The sequence below is a fragment of the Galeopterus variegatus genome, unplaced genomic scaffold, assembly GCF_000696425.1.
Source record: "Galeopterus variegatus unplaced genomic scaffold, G_variegatus-3.0.2 Scaffold68, whole genome shotgun sequence".
Taxonomy (NCBI): Eukaryota; Metazoa; Chordata; class Mammalia; order Dermoptera; family Cynocephalidae; genus Galeopterus; species Galeopterus variegatus.
The window spans coordinates 112,425-122,147 of record NW_007726179.1 but is presented as its reverse complement, the minus strand read 5'-3'; the positions used below and the strand labels follow the sequence as shown (position 1 = coordinate 122,147).

At 37.7% G+C, this 9,723-nt stretch overlaps 1 protein-coding gene across 1 annotated transcript in view; it reads left to right on the top strand.

The window, feature by feature from the left end:
• Window positions 1–9,723, top strand: part of STAC (SH3 and cysteine rich domain) — an 81,498-nt gene that overhangs the window by 20,849 nt on the left and 50,926 nt on the right. The window contains exons 5-6 of the mRNA XM_008577597.1: window positions 3,149–3,213; window positions 4,611–4,699. Coding sequence (XP_008575819.1) covers window positions 3,149–3,213; window positions 4,611–4,699 — 154 coding nt within the window. The remainder of the gene's footprint in view (window positions 1–3,148; window positions 3,214–4,610; window positions 4,700–9,723) is intronic.

Below are 9,723 nucleotides of genomic sequence, written 5' to 3'. Positions count from 1 at the left end.
CTTATATATATATAAGTATTATATAGGTCATTTAAAAAATTTAGTCTGGAAAACTGTCGGGGCCGGCCCGGTGGCGCACTGGATAGTGCGCCGCTTGGGAAGCGCGGCGGTGCTCCTGCCGGAGGGTTCGGATCCCACATACAGACCGGCTCCCGCTCAGCGGGAGCAACACCGAGGCTTGCAATCCCGTTGCCGGTCCCTGGTCCGGTACGGGGGCAACACTGAGGGTTGTGATCCATTGCCGGACATGGAAAAAAGACAAAAAAAAAAAAAGAAATCAAAAACTGAAATAAGATAAACCCAAAGAAAGCAGAAGGAGGGCAATAGTAAAGAGCAGAAATTATTAAATTACAAAAAAAAAATGATAAATCAACAAATCCCGAGTGGTTTTTGAAAAATAAAATTTACAATCTCTACCAATTCTTTAAGATAAAAGAGAGATGAAACAAAAAAGGGGACATAAGATATTGAAAAGAAAAATTTTAAAATTTCATGATCAAATTTATGCTAATAAATTTTTAAACTTTTTTAAAATGGGCATATACCAAGAAAGATATCGATGACTAAAGTCTGACTCAACAAAAAAGAGAAATAGAAAATTTGAATTTGCCTCTAATCCTTATAGAAACTGAATCAATATTTTAAATTTTGCACTATGAAAATACCAGGCCCGGACAACTTTGTAAGTAAATTCTCCCAAACATTTAAAGAATAGAAAATTACATAAGATTACATAAGCTCTTTCAAAGAAACAAAAAGCAGCAAGGAGGAAGGGCAGCGGCATTCTCCAGCTTAGTTTATGAGGCTATTATAATACTGACTTCAAAACCAAACAAGGACAGCGTGAGAAAGGAAAATCACTGGCCAGTCTCCCTCTTGAATATAGATGCAGAAATCTGTAATAAAATCTTGTAAGCTGAATCCAGTAATATACTTTAAAAAGGTATTGCATAATTTAAAATTAGATAACATTTTAAATAAAGGTAGATTTCAGTAACACCTAAGAAAGGTAGAAGACAAAATATTTTAACATTGTCTGATTAAAAGCTCACACTGTCTACTAACATAAAAACCAATCTAAACACATACCACATTGCATCGTGAGAACGCGTTACCGAACTGTTCCTGGTTTGCATCATCTATGTTAATAACACTTTCAATTCAAGTATGATGTATATCTCTATTAAAGTGATGCCAATATAAAAAAAAGATACTGCTTAATAACCAAGTTGTACTTATTCTGGTGATGCAAAATTGGAGTCAATGTCAGATAATCCGGTAATGAAACCTGCTGCATTACCAGGTTAAAAAAGAAAAACCAAATAAATAATCATCTCATTAGAAAACACCATGGTGGACATGGGTCTCACAGGTGTGCACAGTAAAAAGAGAAAGAATATGGAAAAGGAAAAGAAAAAAGTCCTTTGGGGATGAAAAAAGTCATTTTGTTCCTGTAGCATTAGAAAATAAAGCCTGCATAATGTGCATATTCTTTGAATACTTGTTATGGGTGAAATAAACAACCAAATTATCTTAATAAAAGAATTTAAAGCACCAAAGATTAAAAGTATGTGATATACTTTATGTAAAATAGTTACCTTTCTTTTCTCCTCTTCCTTAAATGGAAGTCTTAGAAATAGCTGGGAAAAATGGGTTTTAAAAATCATTTTTGCAACCTTTCAGTTCTGCTTGCAACTGTATATCTGAAGGTGTTATTTGAAGTGACATTTGGGATCACCTCAAATAATTTTCAGCATAGTTCACAAAATGATACATATTTTGAACCAGATGGCCAGGTGGATATTCAATAAAAAGCTAAAATAATGTGAGATTACAAAATTGTAAAATCAGTCCAAACTGAACATTGCATATACACGTTAAGTAGCCCCTCTTTTTATCCCCAATTAAGAATTCTTTAGGAAGAGTCTCTACATGTTTCCATTCAAATATTTAATATTCTTTTAGAAGTATCCAGTTTCATATTTATGGAATCAAGAGTTTATACCAGGATTTCAAATAGCCACACAATACCAGAAAAGGTGTTGCTGGTCTCTACTCTTTTTAGACTAGCAAACACCATCGAGTGCCCAAATATTGAGGCAGACAAGGTCCATAGCACTGGACCTTCACTATTCTGTTTTCCACAGAGTTCCACCAATGACTGCATATGGTTCCTAGGGATAATAGAATTTATTCATAAGCTCTCAAACTACAACCTGAAGAGAATAGATATTTAATAAGCATCAGTACATTTACAGGGGCTTTTGTTCTGAAGCATGTTTGCAACATCACAGTTTTTGAGTCTATTTTAAGAATAGTGGAAATTGTCAATGCACTAATGAAATAGGTTATAGAGCTTTCCACTGTGTGTTTACCTTTCTGTACTTATATTTCCTTGATAATATGAAGGAAATTCAAAGGGAAGAATAAAGCAGGAGTGTGCTATTTTTAAATGTCATCATCTAAATGGTAGGTTAATTTAGACACCACAACTCTATTGTACCACATTTTTGTTTAAAGAAGATACAGGCAATGAGAATAAGGCTATGACGCTGGTCACCAGGGTAGATTTGGCTGATCAAATTGGTAAGGCAGAGGCCCCAATATCCATCAGGGACCTCCCACAGCTGTGTATGTGGACAGTGAAAGCTCATTTTGAGAAGACCTGTTCTCTATCAAAGGCCACAGGGTGGCTGCTTACATGCAAAAGAAAGAGAATTATACAAGGAACTATTTTGATGTTCAAAACTAAAGCTTTAATCTGCAAAACAGAATATAGATATCATTAAGAAGCTAACCTAATATATTAAATATAGATTAAAGAATCTGATGTTTAGAAAAGGTGTTTCAAATGCAACTAAGTTGTAAATACAAATAAATACCTCATCCACCATCCCCATTAACAAGTAATTTCATACATTCAGCAAAGATGAATGACATGGATTTCCACTCCTGAGAACACTGCTCAATAAGACCAAGTTTTAAACACATGATTGCCAGGCAATGCAAGGAGATAAGTGGTAGCCAGGCATGTACACAGGCTGTGGCAGCGCAGAGAAGGTGGTACAGAATGCTGCATGGGGAGGCAGGTGAAGCATCACATATCAGCTGGATTCATAAAACACCTGCTTTCTCTTGTCTCCTTCAGTGTTTACGTATCCAGAAAATGGCACTGACGATTTCAGAGACCAAGCAAAGAACATAAACCACCAGGTATTTATGGATGTTATAGAAGACAGATCAGACAGGAGCCCTTACATCAAACTGCAGGTCACCACGCAAGTGGACCCCAGACCAACATTTTTAGAGAATAGAGTAGAAAAATGTAGCATAATATACCATAGCATAGATAGTATGGAATAAACAGAAATATCACAGTGCATAAAAGGTAAAAAGGATAAGTATTGTGCTGTGCATTTTGTTTCTGTTGTATATGTTAAACACAAGTTAATATATACTATATACTGTGTAAATTATAGAAGTATATAATATATTATAACCAAATTTTTCTAGTATATATGTATATATTATATTTTGTATGTTCATTTATATCTCAAAAAATTAGAATACAATAATATGGTATAAGGTACCTGAGCTTCGAACAGCAGAGAGAATCACAGATAAAAAGGATACATATAGTTGTGTGCAACTTTTGTTTGTTTTGTATATCATATATTTATTATATATTTAAATGTATTAGGCAATTATATATTACAGAGTATATTATATAATTTTTAACTTACATTTCATAAAGTGTAAATTTTTATACAACATTAACATTTATGTGGTTAGTAATAATAGCTAATATTTATATGATACGTCCAAGACTCCTTTATAGTCTATAAATTGGGGACAACAATAGAATCTAACTAATAGGGTTGTTGTGAAGTCCAAGTATGCTGATGCATGTAACAAAACGCCTGGCACACAGTTAACTGTCAAAAATGCTAGCTTTTATTATCATTATTATTATAGCTTTTATTATCATTATTTATTATCATTGATATTTTATTGTCATTATTGCATTGTTTCATATCTGATAGATGGTAGTACCATGATGTGAACTAAATCAGTTTGACACCAAAATCTGCTTTTTCCTCAATATAAATGATCTAATTGCCGGATGAATATATCTGGTTCCCTTTGATATGCTAGATACCAACTCTTAGGCTGATGAAAAGTCAATTTAGGATCTGAGAGTTGTTTACTGATATTCACATGTCCCTCTTTCTTTAGAGAGAATATTTCCATTTCTGGGGCCAAAGCTGCATCATTTTTCATGAGCAAATATATCAAAGAAAAAATTTATTTGAAGGAAATTGCGATATTTTTGACAAAGAGTTCCAAATAATTGTTTTCAAATGGCTTGTAATGAAATCAAACTCAAGGAAAGAAAATTAAAGTTTTCTTTAATAATTTTCCCAAGTAAAGAAATTAAAAATAAACCTAAGGCTGAAAGAAAATCTTTAATAATGATTAGATATTTTAACACTTAAGATCCATACACTGAAATTACATTGCAGTAGCTTCTCCATTTTCTATTTTCTTTCTTTCCTCTCTTGATTTCTTCCTCCTTTCTTCTCTCATTTTTCTTTATTTTTTTCTTTCAGGGACCTCTTTCCAAAGACCCATTACAGATGAACACCTACGTTGCCTTGTACAAATTTGTACCACAGGAAAATGAAGACTTGGAAATGAGGTAAAAACATTTTCTAAAGAAAAAAAGAACGAAAGAAAATTTTCAAGTCAGTGTTTTTCCACATGAAACAATATTTCCACTTGTGCCCCTCTAGTACTTTAGAGCAGTGGTTCTCAAACGTTAGCATGCATCCGGTGACCTGCAGAGCTGGCTAACACACAGATTGCGGGGCCCTGTCCCCAGAGTTTCTCATTCAGTAAGTCCTGAGTGGAGCTTGGGCATTTGCATTTGTAGCCGTCCTGCAAGTGGTGTTGACGCTGCTTCCCCAGGGGAAACACTTTGGGAAGCAGAGCTGTAGTACATGGTCAGCAGCACCGCTAATGGGAGTTTTCAGGAATGTTGAGCATCAGATGCACTTGACATTCGGCGGGGCCTAACAGGGAATCAGTAAATGTATTTAATTCCCAAATTAACGTTGACGGAGGAATGAAACTAAAATTATCAGAGTCAGCAATGAACCATCCAATTCATGGTAACTGAAATGCTGGGGATGATCAGGTGAGTTTTTTAACCCTTATGAAATCTGAACCTTTCTCTTGACCACAGCTTGAGGCTCTTCATGTTTCAGGGATGGTTAAGCTGCGTCAGCCCTGGGTTCACATCCTACTTGTTGTATAATGCAAGGTGTAAACATCTCATTACTCTGATTTCTTTATTTATAAAAGAATAATAATGACCTCTTCCCCTTAAGGTATTTGTGAGGTTGAAATAAAAAAATGCATATAAAGCACATAGCACAGTGCCTGGTCATCATAAATACTCAGTAACTGGTAGTTGTTACAACTTCCATAATGTGTTCACTGTCCTATCTAAAGAAAAGGCTTGACTCCCTTCTTCCATTCATGACACCAAAACATGAGTAATCTCAGGAGAAAGTTTCCATGTTTTCCCATCCTAGAGCAGGATAGAAGAGGCTGCTTTCCTAGTCAAATGGACCCTTGGAGACTGGTTCTCTCCTCTTCTGAAAATAATGGAGACATAAATTAGCACTAAAAACTATTTAATTGCCAGAGTACTTGGGAAATAGCCTCCATTTAGGGGTGGACTCCACGTGTCTGAAGGCCAAGCAGGCCCAGTTAACAGTCACTAGCCACTCCCATCTGGTGGCTTCCTGGATGCCTTGCCTTTGTACCCTGGACCTATTTGGGCTTTTCCACATCTCCATGCTTGTGTCATTTCTCAGGCATGGTCCCCTGCCGCCGTGAAATCAGCTTCTCTTCTCCCATTTTCCCCAAAGTGCTTGCAATAGAAGAGAGCCACTGAAGGGATCCAATTAGACCCTGTTTCCTGGGTTGCGTATACTGTCGGGGTCAACCTCAGCAGCTCAACCACCCCTTATGGTGGGTATAATCCAGCAAGCCTTTCTAGCAGATTTATTTATCCTGCCAGAGTCTGGCAACTCTCCCTGGCTCACACCACAAGATCAGCTTCATTTCGGTATTAGTTTGAGATTTGCTGCCAAGGGATCCTTAGGCTTTTCCAGAGCAGAGTTCAGGGCCTGAATCTTGGCTCCTTAGTTTTCTTCAGACAGTCAAGCTCTTGTGCCTATGTGTTTTCTCCATCGTGAAGTAAAATTGCCACAATGAGCTCACTGGCTGGAGTTGTAAACATTACCTGAACAGTTCTGGCATCATCAGTGCAGGAGGAGGAGATGGCATTTATCAAGTGAGGCCCTATTCTATCAGAGACATGACAAGCCCATGAGGCAGACCAGAGCCTGCAGAGGATTCATTGCTGGGATGTTGCCTTACCTTTAGCTGACGATCCACAGTTAACTATCTGCTGATGAAGACAAGGATGACTTGTATTTACTTTGCAATAAGTACAGCATATTGGGTCCTTCTTGAGATTGTCATTAAATTTAAGATTTAACAACTTCTTATTGTACAGGTCTTACAGTTTTATACTAGAAGATTATTCCGAAGTGATCAGATTTTAAAAAGCAATTCCAGAGAAATGCCGAATGTTACTGGGACACTGAGGAATGATACCTAGCTGCTTGGTGATGGTCATAACTTCATGTGCTTATTTTAGTTGGTTACAGGCCATTAAGAGTCAAGCTGTCTGGTCACGAATCAAACGTTTACAGTCTGCTTTGAGGCAAACAGGACTATTCATTCCCAGGAGTGAAATGTCAGTGTCACATAAACTGCAAGATCAGAGTGATAAATCACACGTACATTCATTTATTTTTTTCCTTCTTTCTGCCAAGAGGTTCCCATTTTAAAAGCCAGGTGCTTGATTTAGAACGTGTAAGGCAGTGCTCTGGGGATTTGGTATAATTCCTTAAATAAACTGATACTTTGTGAATTCTCTTTTTCGCCTCATACCATAAGGCAGAAAAAAATTTTTCTTTCAATAAAATACCATTCTTATCCACCTGCACTGTGATCCAGTGGAGCACGCTGGGCATTGTCCTCAGGAAAGAGAATGAAGTACATGAGAGTACAGGGAACATTAGGAGCGTGAGCATGAGGGCAAAGAAAGCCCAACTGGCAAGGCCGACAGTCATAAGTCATGGCAGATGAGTCATCGCTCTAACAAGCATTCATTATATATCTGCTCAATAAAAAGGAAAGCTTTTTCTGCCAAAGGCCAGTAGTCTAGACCTCTCCATGGACCTCCAGATTCACCTACCTACCTGCCTACCCCAGCCATGGCTAGAGCACAGCAGTTGTCCTCTCCCTCCCACAAACCTGCTCTTTAGGGTGAATGATGTCACCTCTGCCCAGGCCTCAGGCCAGCCAGGGAGGCCTCCCTCTACCTCGTACCCAAAACATATTGGATGTTCAATTCCTACTCATTCTCTTCACCTAAAGTCTACTATGTCCGTTCCCACCTTTGTTTCTCACCTAGATTGTTATAGAAAACCCTCCCCAACCTCTGTGTTTTCAGTCTTGCTCACCTTCCCTTCCATTACAGGTGAAGAGTACACTAAAGTAACTGGATAGTCTTCTGGGTCTCATGTAAACTTTGGAGTCAGTACTGCACTTGTACTCTCTAACAATAGGGCATATCACCTAACTTTCTGAATCTCAGTTTTCTGATCTTGAAAATAGGGAAAATAAGGGCTGCCCTTATAGGGTGGAGGGTATTAAATAGGATAATATCACAGTATTGGAGAAACTTAATAATGTTAATTTCTTTTTTTTTTTAATTTTTTTTTCCTTTTTGTCCTTTTTCGTGACCGGTAATGGGATCGCAACCCTCAGTGTCGCGCCCGCACCGCGCTCAACCAGTGAGCGGACCGGTCTCTATATGGGATCCAAACCCTCGGCGGGAGCGCCGCTGCGCTCCCAAGCACCGCACTCTACTGAGTGTGCCACCGGGCCAGCCCAATAATGTTAATTTCAATGAGTTTTATTTCATACTCCTTTTCAGAAGTAAATGCTTTTGTTTCAGAATTATGAAATGAAAGGGAGAGAAGGAGAGAGAGAGGGAAAAGGAGAATATGTTAGCATGAAACGAATGAGTGTATAACAGTAAAAAGTGTGGCATTACTTGACCTGGGTTTAAGTCCTACCCAAGCCACTCACTAGCTGTGTGACCACCATAAGTCCTGGAAAAGTTACACAAGCCATCCGAACTTCTAAATCCTGACTTATAAAAGAAGATAGTCATTATGCTGCCTTAAGTCTACTTAACAACACACAGATTTGCTCAAAACTCCCTAATGTCCTTCCATTGTTCTTGGGTAAAAATCAAAATATTAACAGGGATTTCAGGACCCCTTCTGCCATGGGATGACCTTCTCCAGATGCTGGTGCCATGCTTTTGGACTTCCCAGCCTCCAGAACCTTCAGCTGACTGAACTTCTTTTCCTTAAAAATTACCCAGTCTGTACTATTCTTTATAGCAGCAGAAAATGGAATAAGACATTCATCAAATACTTAATATCCACTCTGCCTCTATTATGTACCCAATACCCACATAGTCTCATGACTCTCTGATCCATCCACACTTGCTTTCTTTCTTTCCCCAAAAAGAACACACTGCCACCTGCCAAGGAATTTTTCTTTGCACACACTCTCTCTTTCAGTTGGTCATTATTCACCCACACAGATTTCACTTTCTTGGTGAAGCCTTTCCTGATAACTCCAATTTGAGGCAGATTCCTCCATTGCATACTTCCATGACAACATATTTCTCTCATCAGAAGCACTTACCTCAACTTGTATTTATTTATTTTTCTAATTAAAACTTAATTAATTATACATATTTGTGGGGTATGGAGTTGGATATCAATACCTGTGTATAAGATATGATGATCAAATCAGGATAATTAGTATATTCATCATTACAAAACATGATCATTCTTTGTGAGCCTTAACCAATTTCTCACTAACTCCCCTCCCCCTCTGCCTTTCCAACCTCTAATAACCATAGTTCTGTTCTCTCCTTTTGAAAGTTCAACATATTATTGTGATCATTGTTTCTTTCTTTCTTTTTTATTTGTTTATTTATTTGTAAGCTCCCACTTATGACTAAGGACATGCAGTATTTCTCTTTCTGTGCCTGGCTTATTTCACTTAGCATAATTTTCTCCAAGCTTATCCCCATTGCTGCAGATGGCAGACTTTCATTCTTTTTTGTGGCTGAGTACTATTTCATTGTGTATATAACCACGTTTTCTTATCCAGTCATCTGTTAATGGACATTTAGGTTGGTTCCACTATTGTAAGTAGAGTTGTGATAAACAGGGGAGTGCAGGTATCCCTTCGATATGATAATTGCCATTCCTTTGGGTCTATACCCAGTAGTGGGATTGCTGAATCATATGACAGTTCTATGTGTAGCTGTTTGAGAAATTGCCATAATGTTTTCCATAATGGCTCCACAAATTTGCAGTCCCACCAACTGTATATTAATGTAGAAGGATTCTCCTTTCTCTGCATCCTCACCAGCATTTGTTATTCTCTGTCTTTTTGAAAATAGCTAGTCTTAACTGGGATGAGATGATATATCAATGTGGTTTTGATTTGCATTTCCCTGATGCTTAGTGATGTTGAGCATTTTTTCATGTA